At 57.1% G+C, this 19,366-nt stretch overlaps 1 protein-coding gene across 2 annotated transcripts in view; it reads left to right on the top strand.

Annotated features, from left to right (window-relative positions):
• Window positions 1-889: 889 nt before the first annotated feature.
• The window catches only part of ANKRD52 (ankyrin repeat domain 52), a 57,197-nt gene continuing 38,720 nt past the window's right edge, over window positions 890-19,366 (top strand). The window contains exons 1-10 of one of the 2 annotated variants that reach the window (XM_074530846.1): window positions 890-1,049; window positions 3,421-3,504; window positions 4,755-4,833; window positions 6,225-6,295; window positions 7,073-7,273; window positions 8,743-8,830; window positions 10,314-10,456; window positions 11,390-11,602; window positions 13,888-13,966; window positions 18,283-18,397. In XM_074530846.1, coding sequence (XP_074386947.1) covers window positions 1,023-1,049; window positions 3,421-3,504; window positions 4,755-4,833; window positions 6,225-6,295; window positions 7,073-7,273; window positions 8,743-8,830; window positions 10,314-10,456; window positions 11,390-11,602; window positions 13,888-13,966; window positions 18,283-18,397 — 1,100 coding nt within the window. In that variant the 5' untranslated portion in view covers window positions 890-1,022. The remainder of the gene's footprint in view (window positions 1,050-3,420; window positions 3,505-4,754; window positions 4,834-6,224; window positions 6,296-7,072; window positions 7,274-8,742; window positions 8,831-10,313; window positions 10,457-11,389; window positions 11,603-13,887; window positions 13,967-18,282; window positions 18,398-19,366) is intronic. The other variant, XM_074530845.1, reaches the window with a different exon arrangement.

Below are 19,366 nucleotides of genomic sequence, written 5' to 3'. Positions count from 1 at the left end.
GGGAGCTGTGCGGCCCAGTGCCGCCCAGTACAGCCCAACACATCCCAGTGCCTCCCAGTGTAGCCCACTACATCCCAGTACAGGCCCAGTTCAGCCCAGTGTCTCCCAGTACAGCCCAGCACAGCCCTGGGCCTCCCAGTGTCTCCCAGTTCAGCCCAGACCAGCTCAGCATTAGCCACTGCCAACCAGTCCCACCCAGCACAGCCCAGTCCAGCTCATCCCAGTATGGCCCAGTTCAGCCCAGTTCCTCCCAGCACATCCCAGTTCACCCCAGAGAGGGACAGAGGTGGCACATGGGACACCCAGGACCCTCTGCCACCATTCCAGAGCCCTTTGGGACGGAGGAGCTGCTGCTCAGGGACTCCCTGGGACCCCCAGGACCGCCTGGGATGGGATTCCCACAGGACAGACCCCTCAGAGGGGATGGAGGTGGCACATGGGACCCCCAGGACTCTCTCCCACCACCCTACCATTCTTCAGGCTGGGGGAGCCGCTGTCCGCGATCCCCGGGATTACCGACAGCTGCTCATGGATGTGATTCCCACCGGGAACATCCCAGAGCAGAGACCCCCGGGATCCCCAGGATTACCGGGAGCCCTTCATGGGTGTGATTCCCACCGGGGACATTCCAGAGCATCAACCTCCGGGACCCCCGGGACCTCCGGTGTTACCGACATCCCTCATGGATTCCCACCGGGCACATCCCTGAGAGGGTTAGAGCAGCAATCCCCGGGACCCCCGGTATTACCGGGATTACCGACATCCCTCATGGATTCCCACCGGGCACACCCCAGAGCAGCGACCCCCGGGATTACCGGGGCAGCCGCTCCCCGCTGCCCCCCGTCCCGCTCCCGCCGTGTCCCCCCGGGCGCTGCCGCTGCCCCGGGGCCGCCCCCGCCGCCGCCGTTCGGGCCCGGTGGGCGGCGCATCCCCGGCGCTCCATCCCCGCCCCGCAGCCGCCCGAGCGGAGCCACCGCGGCCGGACCCGATGCCGGGAGCTGGGCGCTGAGGGCGGCCCCGACATGGGGGTTCTCAGCATCACGGACCAGGTACGGCCGCCGTTCCCCCGTCCTTCCTTCCTTCCTTCCCCCGGTTGATTCCTCCCGGCCCCGTCGCCGCCGCGCCTCGGCCGGGCCGCGCCGCTACGGCAGCCCGGGGATGTGCGGCCTAGCGCGGCTCCGCCACCGGGCCCGGCCCGCCGCCGCCCCAGGCCGCGGGCCCCGCTCTGCCGAGCTCTTCCCGCTGCTCCCGGTCCTGCTGCAGCTCCGGGACGGGCCGGGGTCACCGTTTGGAGCCGCTCTGGCCGTGCCCGCCGGGCCCAGCGCGGGCCGGGCCGGGAGCGGCAACGGGAGAGCGCCGGGGATGAGAGCCTCAGAACGGGGAACGGGAGAGCCCCGGGGATGGGAGCCTCAGAACGGGGAACGGGAGAGCCCCGGGAATGGCAGAATCCCGGGAATGAGACCCTCAGAACCGGGAACGGGAACGGGACAGCGCCGGGGATGGGAACCTCAGAACGGGGAACGGGAGAGCCCCGGGGATGGGAGCCTCAGAACCGGGATCGGGAGAGCCCCGGGGATGGCAGAATCCCGGGAATGAGACCCTCAGAACCGGGAACGGGAGAGCGCCGGGGATGGCAGAATCCCGGGAATGGGACCCTCAGAACCGGGAACGGGAGAGCGCCGGGGATGGGAGCCTCAGAACGGGGAACGGGAGAGCCCCGGGAATGAACCCCCGGGCCGGGAACGGGAGAGCCCCGGGAATGGGACCCCCGGGCCGGGAACGGGAGAGCCCCGGGAATGGGACCCCCGGGCCGGGAACGGGAGAGCCGCGGGGTTCTCTGGCCCGGGGATGTGAAGCATCAAAGGGGGATCCTGTCCCGGGAGAGCCTTGGGAGTGGGATCCTCAGAACCGGGAACGGCAGATCCCGGCTCGGGAACGGGAGAAGCCCGGGAATGGGACCCCTGGGCCGGGAACGGGAGAAGCCCGGGAATGGGACCCCCGGGCCGGGAATGGGAGAGCCCCGGGAATGGGACACCTGGGTTGGGAACGGGAGAGCCCCGGGAATGGCAGAACCCCGGGCCTGGAACGGGAATGGGACACCAGGATCAGGAACAGGAGATCCCCAAGACTGAGACACCCGGGTCAGGAGCAGGAGAGCCCTGGGAATGGCAGAATCCTGGGAATGGGAGAATCCTGGGAATGGGAGAATCCTGGGAAGGGGAGAATCCTGGGAATGGGATCCCCCGGTCCTGCAACAGGAGAATCCCAGGAATGGAACACCAGAATCAGGAACTCAACATCCCTGGGGTTGGGATACCTGGCTCGGGAACAGGAGAACCCCAGGAATGGCAGAACCCTGAAATTGGGAGAACTCCAGGAATGGGATCCCCCAGTCCTGGAATGGCAGAACTCTGGGAATGGGAGAACCCTGAGGTTGGGACCCCTGGATCGGGAACAGGAGAACCCCAGGAATGGCTGAACCCCGTTCCAGCTGTGTCCCCATCACTGTCACCGCCTGTTCCAGCTGTGTCCCCATTAGTGTCACCCTTCATTCCAACTGTCACTGTCACCCCTCATTGTGTCCTCATGACTGTCACCCCCTGTTCCAGCTGTGTCCTCTCTCTCTGTCACCTCTCCCTGTGTCCCCATCACTGTCCCCCCTCGTTCCAGCTGTGTCACTGTCACCTCTACTTGTGTCACTGTCACCCCCTATTCCAGCTGTGTCCCTGTCACTGTCACCCCTCATTGTGTCCCCATCACTGTCCCCCCCTTCCAGCTGTGTCACTGTCTCCCCATTCCATTCCAGCTATGTCACTGTCCCTTCTGTGTCCCCCACCCTGTTCCAGCTTTGTCACTGTCCCCTGTCCTTATGTCCCCATCACTGTCCCCTCCCCATTCCAGCAGTGTCACTGTCCCCTCTGTGTCCCCCTCCCCATTCCAGCAGTGTCACTGTCCCCTCTGTGTCCCCCTCCCCATTCCAGCTGTGTCACTGTCCCCTCTGTGTCCCTCACCCTGTTCCAGCAGTGTCACTGTCCCCTCTGTGTCCCCCACCCTGTTCCAGCAGTGTCACTGTCCCCTCCCCATTCCAGCTGTGTCACTGTCCCCTCCCCATTCCACCTGTGTCACTGTCCCATTCCAGCTGTGTCACTGTCCCCTCTGTGTCCCCTCTGTGTCTCCCACCCTGTTCCAGCTGTGTCACTGTCCCCTCCCCATTCCAGCTGTGTCACTGTCCCCTCTGTGTCCCCCTCTGTGTCCCCCTCCCCGTTCCAGCTGTGTCACTGTCCCCTCTGTGTCCTCCTCCCCGTTCCAGCAGTGTCACTGTCCCCTCTGTGTCCCCACCCTGTTCCAGCAGTGTCACTGTCCCCTCTGTGTCCCCCTTCCCATTCCAGCAGTGTCACTGTCCCCTCTGTGTCCCCGCAGCCCCCTCTGGTCCAAGCCATCTTTAACCGGGATGTGGAGGAGGTTCGGTCGCTGCTCAATCAGAAGGAGAACATCAATGTGCTGGTGAGTGAGGGCCGTGCTGCTGCTGCTGCTGCTGCTGCTGCTGCTGCTGCTGCTGCCGCCAAACCGCACCCAGGGCTCCCAGATCCCTGCCATCCCCATCCCATCAATCCCACAAATCCCACAAATCCCACAAATCCCATCAGTCCCATCAATTCCATCAATCCCACAAATCCCATCCCATCCCATCCCTCCCATAAATTCCATCCTGTTCTGTCCCATCCCATCCATCCCATCCCATCCCATCCCATCCCATCCCATCCCATCCCATCCCATCCCATCCCATCCCATCCCATCCCATCCCATCCCATCCCATCCCATCTCCATCCCCATTCACATCCCATAAATCCCACAAATCCCATCCCATCCCCATCCCAGTCCCCCCCAGTCTCTCCCAATCCCTCCCAGTCTCTCCCAATCCCTCCCAGCCGCATCCCAGTCCCTCCTAGTCCATCTCAATCCCCTCCCAATCTCTCCCAGTTCCTCCCAATCCCATCCCAGCCCCATCCCAGTCCCTCCCAGTCCCTCCCAGTCCATCCCCGTCCATTCCAGTCCCTCCCAGTCCATCCCAGTCTCTCCCAGTCCCTCCCAGCCCCATCCCAGCCCCATCCCAGTCCCTCCCAGTCCATCCCCGCCCATCCCAGTCCCTCCCATCCCCATCCCATAAATCCCATCCCAATCCCCAGTCCCATCTCAGTCCATCCCAGTCCCTCCCAGTCCATCCCAGTCCCATCCCAGTCCCATCCCAGTCCATCCCAGTCCCTCCCAGTCCCATCCCAGTCCCTCCCAGTCTCTCCCAGTCCATCCCAGTCCCATCCCAGTCCATCCCAGTCCATCCCAGTCCCTCCCAGTCCCATCCCAGTCCCTCCCAGTCTCTCCCAGTCCATCCCAGTCCCATCCCAGTCCCTCCCAGTCTCTCCCAGTCCATCCCAGTCCCATCCCAATCCATCCCAGTCCCATCCCAGTCCCATCCCAGTCCCATCCCAGTCCATCCCCGTCCCTCCCAGTCTCTCCCAGCCCCATCCCAGTCCATCCCAGTCCATCCCAGTCCCTCCCAGTCCATCTCAATCCATCCCAGTCCCATCCCATAAATCCCATGCCAATCCCCAGTCCCATCCAAATCTCTCCCACATTTCCCAACCCCATCCCAGTCTCTCCCAGTCCCATCCAGTCCCTCCCAGTCCCTCCCAGTCCCTCCCAGTCTCTCCCAGTCCATCCCAGTCCCTCCCAGTTCACAGCTGTCCCCCCTGCAGGACCAGGAACGCCGGACCCCTCTCCACGCTGCTGCCTACATCGGAGACGTTGCAATCCTCGAGCTGCTCATCCTGTCAGGTGAGGGCCAGAACCCCCAAATCACCCCAAAACCATCTGTGGATCCCAGAGAAAATCCCCTAAAATCTGTGTGGATCCCACAAAAATCCCCTAAAATCTGTGGATCCCAGAGAAAATCCCCTAAAATCTGTGGAGATCTGGAAAATCCCCTAAAATCTGTGGAGATTCCAAGAAAATCCCCTAAAATCTGTGGAGATCCCACAAAAATCCCCTAAAATCTGTGGGGATCCCAAGAAAATCCCCTAAAATCTGTGGGGATCTGGAAAATCCCCTAAAATCTGTGGAGATCTGGAAAATCCTCTAAAATCTGTGGGGATCTGGAAAATCCCCTAAAATCTGTGGAGATCTGGAAACTTCCCTAAAATCTGTGGGGATCCCAAGAAAATCCCCTAAAATTTGTGGAGATCCCAAGAAAATCCCCTAAAATCTGTGGGGATCTGGAAAAATCCCCTAAAATCTGTGGATCCCAAACACTTGATCCCAGAAATCCCATTTTGGGGTTGCCTTTGGGGTTCAGGGAGCCCCTGTTATGTTTTGGGGATATTTTTGGGGTTCAGGGTGTCCCCATTGGATTTTGGGAATGGTTTTGGGGTGCAGACTGTTCCTGTTGGGTTTTTGGGATTCCTTTGGCATTCAGGGTGTTCCCATTGGATTTTGGGGATACTTTTGGGGTTCAGGGTGTCCCCTTTGGCTTTTGGGGATATTTTTGGGATTCAGGATGTCCCCATTGGATTTTGGGAATGGTTTTGGGGTGCAGAGTGTTCCTGTTGGGTTTTTGGGATTCCTTTGGCATTCAGGGTGTCCCCATTGAGTTTTGGGGATACTTTTGGGGTACATGGAGCCCCTACTGGGTTTTGGGGATATTTTTGGGGTTACAGAGTGGCCTTGTTATGTTTTAGGGATACTTTTGGGGTGCAGAGTGTCCCTGTTATGTTTTGGGGATACTTTCGGGATGCTGTTGGGTTTTGGGGATGCCTTTGGGATTCAGGCTGTCCCCATTGGGTTTTGGGGTTACCCTTGGGGTACAGGGGAGCCCCTTTTGGGATTTGAGGATGCTTTTGGGGTTCAGGATGTCCCCATTGGATTTTGGGAATGGTTTTGGGGTGCAGAGTGTTCCTGTTGGGTTTTTGGGATTCCTTTGGCATTCAGGGTGTTCCCATTGGGTTTTGGGGATACTTTTGGGGTACACAGAGCCCCTGTTGGGGATTTGTTGATTCCACAAAATCCCCATTAAAATAACCAAAATTTTACCCCATTCCTCTCCACCTTCAGAACCCCTTGGGGGATTTGGGATTTTTCCCTGCCCTTTTGTGGGGGTTCAGGGCAGCAGGGAGGGGCAGCTTTGGGGTTTTTTGGGGTGCTGAGGTGTTTTTTGGGTGTGTCCCCCACAGGTGCTAACGTGAACGCCAAGGACACGGTGTGGCTGACGCCGCTGCACCGCGCCGCCGCCTCGCGCCACGAGGTGAGGGGGGAAAAGGGGGGAAAAATGGGATTTTGTGCTCCCCTTTCCTTCCTTTGGGGTTTGGGGAATGCAGGAAGTTCTGGGGGAAAAGTTCTCCTTGGAAAAAAACTGCAGTCCCACAGAGAGAAATCCCAGAGTGGGAAAACCCACAGCAGGGAATCCCAGAGTGGGAAATCACAGAGAGGCAAATCGAAATCACAGAGTGGGAAATCATAAAGTGAGAAATCCCACAGAGGGAAATCATAAAGTGGGAAATCCCAGAGAGGGAAATCGTAAAGTGAGGAAATCCCACAGAGGGAAATCCCACAGAGAGATATCCCAGAGTGGGAAGTCACAGAGATAGAAATATAAAAGTGGGAAATTCCAGAGTGGGAAATCATAGAGTGGGAAAATCCCATAGCAGGGAAATCCCACAGAGGGAAATCCCACAGCAGGGAAATCAAAATCACAGAATGGGAAATCCCAGAGAGGGAAATCCCACAGAGAGAAGTCCCAGAGAGGGAAATCAAAATCACAGAGTGGGAAATCTCACAGAGGGAAATCATAAAGTGAGAAATATCACAGAGGGAAATCGAAATCACAGAGTGAGAAATCCCACAGGGGGAAATCATAAAGTGGGAAATCCCACAGAGGGAAACCCCACAGAGAGAAGTCCCAGAATGGGAAATCCCACAGAGGGAAACCCCACAGCAGAAAACCCCGCTGTGATCTGGGGTCGGCAGCCCCGGGACCCCCAGGATTCGGGGTCTGGAGCCTTTCCCCGTTTGCCCCCCACAGAAAGCCCTCCAGCTGCTCCTGAAGCACTCGGCCGATGCCAACGCGCGGGACAAGCACTGGCAGACCCCGCTGCACGTGGCCGCCGCCAACCGGGCCACCAAGTGCGTGGAGGCGCTGCTGCCGCTGCTCAGCACCGTCAACGTGGCCGACCGCACCGGGCGCACGGCGCTGCACCACGCCGTGCACAGCGGCCACCTGGAGGTGGCACCCATGGGGACACCGGGAGGGGATGGGAGGGGATGGGCCGGGAGGGGACACTGGGGTAGGCAGGGACATTGAGATGGGCAGGGACGTTGAGGTGGGTTGGGACGTTGGCATGGGCAGGGGTGGGCAAGAACATTGGCATGGGCAGGGGTGGGTTGGGACATTGGCATGGGCAGGGGTGGGCAAGGACATTGGCGTGGGCAAGGACATTTGCATGGGCAGGGGTGGGTTGGGACGTTGGCATGGGTTGGGACGTTGGCATGGGCAGGGACGTTGAGGTGGGCAAGGACATTGGCATGGGCAGGGATATTGGGGTGGGCAGGAACATTGGCATGGGCAGGGGTGGGCAGGGACATTGGCACGGGCAGGGATGTTGGGGTGGGCAGGAGCATTGGCATGGGCAGGGGTGGGCAGGGACATTGGCATGGGCAGGGGTGGGCAAGGACATTGGCGCATGGGCAGGGGTGGGTTGGGACATTGGCATGGGCAGGGGTGGGTTGGGACATTGGCACGGGCAGGGATGTTGGGGTGGGCAGGAACATTGGCATGGGCAGGGGTGGGTTGGGACGTTGGCATGGGCAGGGATGTTGGGGTGGGCAGGAACATTGGCATGGGCAGGGACATTGAGGTGGGTTGGGACATTGGTATGGGCAGGGGTGGGCAGGGACATTGGCATGGGCAGGGACATTGAGGTGGGCAGGGACATTGGCGTGGGCAGGGGTGGGCAGGGACATTGGCATGGGCAGGGGTGGGCAAGGACATTGGCATGGGGAGGGATGTTGGGGTGGGCAGGGACAGGGGTGGGCAGCAAGGGCACTGGGGTGAGCAGGGACATCAGGGTGGGCAGGGATAGGGACAGGCAGGGACATTGGGGTGGGCAGGGACATCAGGGTGGGCAGGGATAGGGACAGGCAGGGACATTGGGGTGGACAGGGACAAGGGTGGACAGGGATGTTGAGATAGGCAGGGACCATCAGGATGGGCAAGGACAGGCAGGGACATTGGGGTGGGCAGCAGGGACATTGGGGTGGGCAGGGACACTGGGGTGGGCAGGGACTGGAGTGGGCAGCAGGGACATTGGGGTGGACAGGGACAGGAGTGGGCAGGGACATTGGGGTGGAGAGGGACATTGGGGTGGGCAGGGACAGGAGTGGGCAGGGACATTGAGGTTGGCACAGACAGAGGTGGGCAGCAGGGGCATCGGAGGGGACAGGGACATTGTGGTGGGCAGCAGGGACATCAGGGTGGGCAGGGACATTGAGGTCGGCACAGACAGAGGTGGGCAGCAGAGGCATCGGAGGGGACAGGGACATTGTGGTGGCCCTGGACATTAGGATGGCCAAGGATGTCAGTCAGGGTCAGCACAGACAGGGGCGGACGGGGACATTGGGGTGGGCACTGACAGAGACATTGAGGTGGCAGGGAAATTGGGGTGGCCCTGCTGACACTGTCCCCACGCCCCACAGATGGTGAACCTGCTGCTCAACAAAGGTGCCAGCCCCAGCACGTGTGACAAGAAGGACAGACAGCCCCTGCACTGGGCGGCCTTCCTGGGTAGGGGCTCCCTCTCTCTCATCTCTTCTCCATCTCTCCCGTTCCTCCTGTCCATCTCTCCCTTCTCTCCACATTTCCAAATTCCTCCTCTCCATCTCTCCTGTTCCTCCTCTCCACCCAATGTCACAAGGATTCTCCTCTCAGTGTCCCCCATCTCCCTGGTGTCCCCACTTCTCTGGTGTCCCTCATCTCCTTGATGTCCTCCATCTCCCCTGTGTCCCCATCTTTGTCCCCCATCTCCCTGATGTCTCCCATCTCCCCAGTGTCCTCCATCTCCTTGGTGTCCCCATCTCCTTGGTGTCCTCAGTTTCCCTGGTGTCCCTACCTCCCCAATGTCCCCCATCTCCCCAGTGTCCCCATCTCTGTCCTCCATCTCCTCAGTGTCCCCCATCACTCCAGTGTCCCCAGTCTTCCCAGTCTCCTCATCTCCCCAGCATCCTCCATCTCTTTGGTGTCCTCCATCTCCCTGGTGTCCCTCATCTCCTTGATGTCCTCCATCTCCCTGATGTTCCCCATCTCCCCAATGTCCTCTATCTCCTTGGTGTCCCCATCTCCTTGGTGTCCTCCATCTCCCTGGTGTCCCCCATCTCTTTGGTGTCCCCTATGTCTTTGGTGTCCTCATCTCTTTAGTGTCCCCCATCTCCCTGGTGTCCCCATCTCCCTGGTGTCCCCCATCTCTTTGGTGTCCCCCATCTCTTTGGTGTCCCCATCTCCTTGATGTCCTCCATCTCCCTGATGTTCCCCATCTCCCCAATGTCCTCTATCTCCTTGGAGTCCCCATCTCCTTGGTGTCCTCCATCTCTTTGGTGTCCCCCATCTCCCTGGTGTCCCTATCTCCCTGGTGTCCCCATCTCCCCAGTGTCCCTCATCTCCTTGATGTCCTCCATCTCCCTGATGTTCCCCATCTCCCCAATGTCCTCCATCTCCTTGGTGTCCTCCATCTCTTTGGTGTCCCCCATCTCTTTGGTGTCCTCCATCTCTTTGGTGTCCTCCATCTCCTTGGTGTCCTCCATCTCTTTGGTGTCCCCCATCTCTTTGGTGTCCTCCATCTCCCTGGTGTCCCCATCTCCCTGGTGTCCTCCATCTCACTGGTGTCCCCATCTCTTTGGTGTCCCCCATCTCCCTGATGTTCCCCATGTCCTCAGTGTCCCCCATCACTCCAGTGTCCCCAGTCATCCCAGTCTCCTCATCTCCCCAGCATGCTCCATCTCTTTGGTGTCCTCCATGTCTTTGGTGTCCCCCATCTCTTTGGTGTCCCCCATCTCTTTGGTGTCCCCCATTTCTTTGGTGTCCTCCATCTCCCTAGTGTCCTCCATCTCCCTGGTGTCCCCCATCTCTTTGGTGTCCCCATCTCCCTGATGTCCCCCATGTCCTCAGTGTCCCCTGTCTCTCTTGTTGTTCCCTGTCTCCCCATTTCTCCCCATTTCTCCCCAGTGTCCCCGCTGTCCCCGTTGTCCCGTTGCTGTCACGGCTGTCCCCGCAGGTCACCTGGAGGTGCTGAAGCTGCTGGTGGCGCGCGGGGCCGATGTCATGTGCAAGGACAGGAAGGGTTACACGCTGCTGCACACGGCGGCCGCCAGCGGCCAGATCGAGGTGGTGCGTCACCTCCTCAGGCTGGGCGTGGAGGTGAGAGCCCAACACCTGCCCGGGGCTGGGACAGGTGGGGCAGGAGCTTCAGGCGGTGGCAGAAACCTTGGTGGTTCCCAAAGTAATCCCAAATCCGCCGGACTTCATCGTTTCTGCAGATCCAAATTCTGTCATGCTGAGCAGCCCTGGGTGGTTCTCACCTGTCTTTTTCCCACCTAAATCCCAAATCCTGAGGGTTTTATTGGTCCCTGAGATCAAGGAACCAAATTCCTTCCCCTGGATGGGTTCTCCTCATCCACCTTTCTCCATCTGGAAACCCTGGACCCCATGGATCCCTTGGACACCACAGATCCCATGGACACCACAACCCCCAGAGGTCCCACAGATACAATAGATCCCACAGACCCCATGGACACCACAGATCCCATGGATCCCACAGACCCCTTGGATCCCACAGACCCCATGGACACCACAGATCCCATGGATCCCACAGATCCAGTGGATCCCACAGACCCAATGGATCTCACAGACCCCATGGACACCACAGATCCAATGGGTCCCACAGACCCCATGGACACCACAGATCCCATGGACCTCATGGATTCCATCTTTCCTGCATGGATCCCATGGACACCACAGATCCCATGGACACCACAACCCCCAGAGGTCCCACAGATACTGTAGATCCCACAGCCCCCACAGACCCCATGGACCCTGTTTACCCCACAGCTCCCATAGACCCCACAGACCCCACAGCCTCCACAGACCCCATGGATCCCACAGACCCCACAACCACCACAGACCCCACAAACCCCACAGACCCCATGGACCCTGTTTACCCCACAGCTCCCATAGACCCCACAGACCCCACAGCCCCCACCGCCCCCACAGATCCCACAGACCCCATGGACCCTGTTGACCCCATGGACCCTGTTGACCCCACAAACCCCACATCCCCGTTGTGTCCCGCAGATCGACGAGCCCAACTCCTTCGGGAACACGGCGCTGCACATCGCCTGCTACATGGGGCAGGACGCGGTGGCCAACGAGCTGGTCAACGTGGGGGCCAACGTCAACCAGCCCAACGAGAAGGGCTTCACCCCCCTGCACTTCGCCGCCGTCTCCACCAACGGCGCGCTGTGCCTCGAGATCCTGGTCAACAACGGCGCCGACGTCAACTTCCAGGTGGGCACCTCGGGGTTGGGGTCAGGGGGTCTTGGGGTCAGCTTCCAGGTGGGCACCTCGGGTTGGGGTCAACTTCCAGGTGGGCACCTTGGGGTTGGGGTCAACTTCCAGGTGGGCACCTTGGGTTTGGGGTCAGCTTCCAGGTGGGCACCTCGGGGTTGGGGTCAGCTTCCAGGTGGGCACCTTGGGATCTTGGGGTCAACTTCCAGGTGGGCACCTTGGGGTGGGGTCAGTTTCCAGGTGGGCACCTTGGGATCAACTTCCAGGTGGGTACCTCAGGTTTGGGGTCAACTTCCAGGTGGGCACCTCAGATTTGGGGTCACTTTCCAGGTGGGCACCTCAGGGTTGGGGTCAACTTCCAGGTGGGCACCTTGGGATCTTGGGGTCAACTTCCAGGTGGACACCTCGGGTTTGGGGTCAGCTTCCAGGTGGGCACCTCAGGGTTTGGGTTATGGGGTCCAGGGGTCAACTTCCAGGTGGGCACCTTGGGGTTGGGGTCAGTTTCCAGGTGGGCACCTCAGGTTTGGGGTCAGCTTCCAGGTGGGCACCTTGGGATCTTGGGGTCAACTTCCAGGTGGGCACCCTGGGGTTGGGGTTATGGGATCTTGGGGTCAACTTCCAGGTGGGCACCTTGGGGTTGGGGTCAACTTCCAGGTGGGCACCTTGGGGTGGGGTCAGTTTCCAGGTGGGCACCTTGGGATCAACTTCCAGGTGGGTACCTCAGGTTTGGGATCAACTTCCAGGTGGGCACCTCAGGGTTGGGGTCAGTTTCCAGGTGGGCACCTTGGGATCTTGGGGTCAACTTCCAGGTGGGCACCTCAGGTTTGGGGTTGGGGTTATGGGATCTTGGGGCCAACTTCCAGGTGGGCACCTCAGGGTTGGGGTCAGTTTCCAGGTGGGCACCTCGGGTTGGGGTCAACTTCCAGGTGGGCACCTTGGGATCTTGGGGTCAACTTCCAGGTGGGCACCTCAGGTTTGGGGTTGGGGTTATGGGATCTTGGGGTCAACTTCCAGGTGGGCACCTCGGGGTTGGGGTCAGGGGGTCTTGGGGTGTGGTTACAGGTCTGGGATCCTCAAGATTTTGGGGTTGGAGTGATGGGGAAGGTGTTGGGGTGTAGCTGAGGCCCTCCTGGGGGCGTTGTTGGGTTTTTAGGCTGTTTTTGGTTTTTTTTGGAGTGGTTTTGGGGGTTTTTTTGGGGTGGTTTTGGGTTTTTTGGGGTGGTTCTGGGGTGTGTCTGAGCCCCTCCTGTTGGCGTTGGGGTTTTTTGGAGTGGTTTTGGGTTTTTGGGTAGGTTTTGAGGTGGTTCTGCATTTTTGGGGTGTTTTTGGGATGGTTTTGGGTTGGTTTTTGGGGTGTTTTGGGATGGTTTTGGGATGGTTTTGGGTTGGTTTTTGGGGTGTTTTTGGGTTGGTTTTTGGGGTGTTTTTGGGATGGTTTTGGGTTGGTTTTTGGGGTGTTTTTGGGGTGTTTTTGGGATGGTTTTGGGGTGTTTTTGGGATGGTTTTGGGTTGGTTTTTGGGGTGTTTTTGGGGTGTTTTTGGGGTGTTTTTGGGGTGGTTTTGGGGCGGTTTTGGGTTGGTTTTTGGGTTGGTTTTTGGGGTGTTTTTGGGTTGGTTTTTGGGGTGTTTTTGGGGTGGTTTTGGGGTGGTTTTGGGTTGGTTTTTGGGGCGGTTTTGGGGTGGTTTTGGGATGGTTTTGGGATGGTTTTGGGTTGGGTTTTGGGTTGTTTTTGGGGTGGTTTTGGGTTGGTTTTTGGGATGGTTTTGGGTTGGTTTTTGGGGTGGTTTTGGGGTGTTTTTGGGGTGGTTTTGGGGTGGTTTTGGGGTTTTTGGGGTGTGTCTGCACCCCTCCTTAGGATGTTGGGTGGATTTGGGTTTTTGGGGTGGTTTTGGATTTTTTGGGGTGGTTTTGGGGTTTCTGGGGTGGTTCTGGGGTGTGTCTGAGCCCCTCCTGGGGGTGTTGGGTGCTTTTGGGTTTTTGGGGTGTTTTTGGGGTTTTGGATTGGTTTTTGGGGTGGTTTTGGGATGGTTTTGGGTTGGTTTTTGGGATGATTTTGGGTTGGTTTTTGGGGTGTTTTTGGGGTGTTTTTGGGTTGTTTTTGGGTTGGTTTTTGGGTTGGTTTTTGGGTTGGTTTTTGGGGTGTTTTTGGGGTGGTTTTGGGTTGTTTTTGGGGTGTTTTTGGGATGGTTTTGGGGTGGTTTTTGGGGTGTTTTTGGGATGGTTTTGGGTTGGTTTTTGGGTTGTTTTTGGGGTGTTTCTGAGCCCCTCCTGGTCGTTCCTGCAGAGCAAGGAAGGGAAGAGCCCCCTGCACATGGCGGCGATCCACGGACGGTTCACGCGCTCGCAGATCCTCATCCAGAACGGTCAGTGGGGCCTCTCCTGCCCCCTCCCAAATTTCCCTGGAACTTCCAGAACCTTCCAGAACCCTCAGGGAAGGGGTTCAGACCTTCCCAAGTCATCACCCCAAATCCCCAGCGGGGTTCTTGTGGTGTTTTTCCCCAATATTCCTGTCATAAAATTTGAATATTCCCACTAGATCCTTCAATATTGCAATATTTTCCCCAAAATTCCTGTGAGATCCTCCAAAATTCCAATATTTCCCCTAAAATTCCCGTTAACATCCTCCAAAATTCCAGGATTTTGGATCTGGGGCCATCTCTGGGATGGGAATTTGGGGATTTTGAACCTGAGGGTGTCCCTGGGGTGGGAATTTTGGGGATTTTGGAGCTTGGATCTGTTCCCAGGGTGGGAATTCCAGGATTTTGGATGTGGGACCATCTCTGGGATGGAATTTTGGGATTTTGGAGCCTGGAGTGGGAAATTTGGGATTTTGGAGCTCAGGGGTGTCCCTGGAATGGAAAATTTGGGGATTTTGGAGCTGGATCTGTCCCCAGGGTGGGAATTTTGGCATTTTGGATCTGGGATGGGAATTCCAGGATTTCAGAGCCTGGATCTGTCCCTGGTTTGGAAATTCTGGAATTTTGGAGCCCAGAACTTCTTCTGGGGTGGGAATTTGGGAATTGTTGGATCTGGTTTGGAAATTCTGGGATTTTGGAGCTGGGGCCGTCCCTGGGATGGGAATTTGGGGATTTGGATCTGGGGTGGGAATTTGGGGATTTCAGAGCCAGAGCCCTCCCTTGGGTGGGAATTGTGGAATTTTGGGTTTGGGGCTGTCCCTGGGTTTGGAAATTTGGGGATTTTGAGCCCAGAACTTTTCCTGGGGTGGGAATTTGGGGATTTTAAATCTGGGATGGGAATTCCAGGATTTTAGAGCCTGGATCTGTCCCTGTGGTGGGAATTGTGGGATTTTGGATCTGGGGTGGGAATTCCAGGATTTCAGAGCCAGAGCCCTTCCTTGGGTGGGAATTCTGGGATTTTGGATCTGGGGTGGGAATTCCAGGATTTCAGAGCCTGGATCTCTCCCTGGTTTGGAAATTCTGGGATCTGTCCCTGGTTTGGAAATTCTGAAATTTTGGAGCCTAGAACCTTCTCTGGGATGGGAATTTGGGGATTTTGAATCTGGGGTGGGAATTCCAGGATTCTGGAGCCCGGGGTCATCCCTGGGGTGGAAATTCTGGGATTTTGGGTTTGGGGCTGTCCCTGGGTTTGGGAATTTGGGGATTTTGGAGCCCAGAACTTCTTCTGGGGTGGGAATTTGGGGATTGTTGGATCTGGGGTGGAAATTCCAGGATTTCAGAGCCTGGGATCTGTCCCTGGAGTGGGAATTTGGGGATTTGGATCTGGGGTGGAAATTCCAGGATTTTGGAGCCCGGTGCCATCCCTGGGATGGGAATTTGGGGATTTTGGATCTGGGGTGGGAATTTGGGGATTTCAGAGCCCAGAGCCCTCCCTTGGCTGGGAATTCTGGAATTTTGGGTTTGGGAATTCCGGGATTTCGGAGCCCGGAACCTTCTCAGGGGTGGGAATTCCGGGATTTTGGATCTGGGATCTGTCCCTGGAGTGGGAATTTGGGGATTTTGGATCTGGAGTGGAAATTCCAGGATTTCAGAGCCCAGAGCCCTCCCTTGGGTGGGAATTCTGGGATTTTGGGTTTGGGGCTGTCCCTGGGTTTGGGAATTTGGGGATTTTGGAGCCCAGAACCTTCTCAGGGGTGGGAATTTGGGGATTTTGGATCAGGGGTAGGAATTTAAGGGATTTTGGAGCCCGGATCTGTGCCTGGTTTGGAAATTCTGGGATTTTGGAGCTCAGAACCTTCTCTGGGCTTGGAAATTCCAGGATTTTGGATCTGGGATCTATCCCTGGGTTTGGAAATTCTGGAATATTTGGATTTAGGGTGGGAATTCCAGGATTTCAGAGCCTGGATCTGTGCCTGGGGTGGGAATTGTGGGATTTTGGATCTGGGGCTCTCCCTGATTTGGAAATTCCAGGATTTTGGAGCCCGGTGCCATCCCTGGGATGGGAATTTGGGGATTTGGATCTGGAGTGGAAATTCCAGGATTTCAGAGCCCAGAGCCCTCCCTTGGGTGGGAATTCTGGGATTTTGGATCTGGGGCTCTCCCTGATTTGGAAATTCCAGGATTTTGGAGCTGAGGCCGTCCCTGGGATGGGAATGTGGGGATTTGGATCTGGGGTGGGAATTTGGGGATTTCAGAGCCCAGAGCCCTCCCTTGGGTGGGAATTCTGGGATTTTGGGGTTGGGGCTGTCCCTGGGTTTGGAAATTCTGGAATATTTGGATTTAGGGTGGGAATTCCAGGATTTCAGAGCCTGGATCTGTCCCTGGAGTGGGAATTGTGGGATTTTGGATCTGGAGTGGAAATTCCAGGATTTCAGAGCCCAGAGCTCCTCCCTTGGGTGGAAATTGTGGAATTTTGGGGTTGAGGCTGTCCCTGGGTTTGGGAATTTGGGGATTTTGGAGCCCAGAACTTTTTCTGGGGTGGGAATTTGGGGATTGTTGGATCTGGTTTGGAAATTCTGGGATTTTGGAGCTGGGGCCGTCCCTGGGATGGGAATTTGGGGATTTGGATCTGGGGTGGAAATTCCAGGATTTCAGAGCCCCGAGCCCCTCCCTTGGGTGGGAATTCTGGGATTTTGGGTTTGGGGCTGTCCCTGGGTTTGGAAATTTGGGGATTTCAGAGCCCAGAACTTTTTCTGGGGTGGGAATTTGGGGATTATTGGATCTGGTTTGGAAATTCTGGGATTTTGGAGCCCGGTGCCATCTCTGGGATGGGAATTTGGGGACTTTGGATCTGGGGTGGGAATTTGGGGATTTCAGAGCCCAGAGCCCTCCCTTGGGTGGGAATTCTGGAATTTTGGGTTTGGGGCTGTCCCTGGGTTTGGAAATTCTGGAATATTTGGATCTAGGGTGGGAATTCCGGGATTTCAGAGCCTGGATCTGTCCCTGGAGTGGGAATTTGGGGATTTGGATCTGGGGTGGAAATTCCAGGATTTTGGAGCCCGGTGCCATCCCTGGGATGGGAATTTGGGTATTTTGGATCTGGGATGGGAATTTGGGGATTTCAGAGCCCAGAGCCCTCCTTTGGGTGGGAATTCTGGGATTTTGGATCTGGGATGGGAATTCCAGGATTCTGGAGCCCGGGGCCATCCCTGGGGTGGAAATTCTGGAATTTTGGGTTTGGGGCTGTCCTTGGATTTGGAAATTTGGGGATTTTGGAGCCCAGAACCTTCTCAGGGGTGGGAATTGGGGATTTTGGATCAGGGGTAGGAATTTAAGGGATTTTGGAGCCCGGATCTGTGCCTGGTTTGGAAATTCTGGGATTTTGGAGCTCAGAACCTTCTCTGGGCTTGGAAATTCCAGGATTTTGGATCTGGGATCTATCCCTGGGTTTGGAAATTCTGGAATATTTGGATTTAGGGTGGGAATTCCGGGATTTCAGAGCCTGGATCTGTGCCTGGGGTGGGAATTGTGGGATTTTGGATCTGGGGTGGAAATTCCAGGATTTCAGAGCCCAGAGCCCTCCCTTGGGTGGAAATTCTGGAATTTTGGGTTTGGGGCTGTCCCTGGGTTTGGGAATTTGGGGATTTTGGAGCCCAGAACTTTTTCTGGGGTGGGAATTTGGGGATTGTTGGATCTGGTTTGGAAATTCTGGGATTTTGGAGCTGGGGCCGTCCCTGGGATGGGAATTTGGGGATTTTGGATCTGGGATGGGAATTTGGGGATTTCAGAGCCAGAGCCCCTCCCTTGGGTGGGAATTGTGGAATTTTGGGTTTGGGGCTGTCCCTGGGTTTGGGAATTTGGGGATTTTGAATCTGGGGTGGGAATTCCGAGATTTCAGAGCCTGGATCTGTCTCTGGAGTGGGAATTTGGGGATTTGGATCTGGGGTGGAAATTCCAGGATTTCAGAGCCCAGAGCCCCTCCCTTGGGTGGAAATTCTGGGATTTTGGGTTTGGGAATTCCGGGATTTCGGAGCCCGGAACCTTCTCTGGGGTGGGAATTCTGGGATTTTGGATCTGGGATCTGTCCCTGGAGTGGGACTTTGGGGATTTTGGATCTGGGGTGGAAATTCCAGGATTTCAGAGCCCAGAGCCCCTCCCTTGGGTGGAAATTCTGGGATTTTGGGTTTGGGAATTCCGGGATTTCGGAGCCCGGAACCTTCTCAGGGGTGGGAATTGTGGGATTGTCGGATCTGGGGATTTGGGAATTCCGGGATTTGGGGTGGCGGAATGTTCCGGAACAGAGCGGAGCCTCTCCCCCGCAGGCAGCGAGATCGACTGCGCTGACAAGTACGGCAACACCCCCCTGCACGTGGCCGCCCGCTACGGCCACGAGCTGCTCATTAGCACATTAATGACCAATGGTGCTGACACTGCCAGGTGAGCCCGGGCCGCCCTTCCAGAACCTTCCATGGGGGCTGGGAGCGTCCTGGGAGGGTTTCCAGAATGTTCTGGGTCCTGGAAGGGTTCCTAAATGGTCCTAGGGGGGTCGTGGGAGGGTTTCCAGAATGTTCTGGGAGGGTCCTGGAAAGGTTCCAGAATGTTCTGGGTCCTGGGAGGGTTCCTAAAGGGTCCTAGGGGGGTCGTGGAAGGGTTTCTGGAATGTTCTAGGTCTTGCTGGGTCCTGGAAGAGTTCTGGGTGGGTTCTGGGAGGGTTTCCAGAATGTTCTAAGCTCCTGGAAGGGTTCTCAAAGTGTCCTGGAAGGGTTTCCAGAATGTTCTGGGAGGGTCCCAAAAGGGTTTCCAGAATGTTCTGGGTCCTGGAAGGGTTCCTAGGATGTTCTGGGTCCTGGAAGGGTTCCTAAAGGGTCCTGGGAGGGTCTTGGAAGGGTTTCCAGAATGTTCTGGGAGGGTCCTGGAAGGGTTTCCAGAATGTTCTGGGAGAGTTCTAGAAAGGTTCCTAGGATGTTCTGGGTCCTGGAAGAGTTCTGGGGTGTTCTGGGTGGGTTCTGGAAGGGTTTCCAGAATGTTCTGGGAGGGTCCTGAAAGGGTTTCCAGAATGTTCTAAGTTCCTGGGAGGGTTCCCAGAGTGGCTTGGGAGGATCCTGGGAGGGTTTCCAGAATGTTCTGGGAGAGTCCTGGACGGATTTCCAAAATGTTCTGGTCTCCTGCTGGGTCCTGGAGGGGTTCTGGGTGGGTTCTGGGAGGGTTTCCAGAATGTTCTGGGTCCTGGAAGGGTTCCTAAAGGGTCTTAGGAGGGTCCTGGGAGGGTCCTGGAAGGGTTCTGGGGTGTTCTGAGAGGGTCCCGGAAGGGTTTCCAGAATGTTCTAGGTCCTGCTGGGTCCTGGAGTGTCTTGGGAGGGTCCTGGAAGAGTTCTGGGGTGTTCTGGGTCCTGGAAGGGTTTCTAG

The sequence above is a fragment of the Zonotrichia albicollis genome, chromosome 33, assembly GCF_047830755.1.
Source record: "Zonotrichia albicollis isolate bZonAlb1 chromosome 33, bZonAlb1.hap1, whole genome shotgun sequence".
NCBI classification, from domain to species: Eukaryota; Metazoa; Chordata; class Aves; order Passeriformes; family Passerellidae; genus Zonotrichia; species Zonotrichia albicollis.
This window is presented reverse-complemented; position numbering and strand designations above follow the sequence as displayed.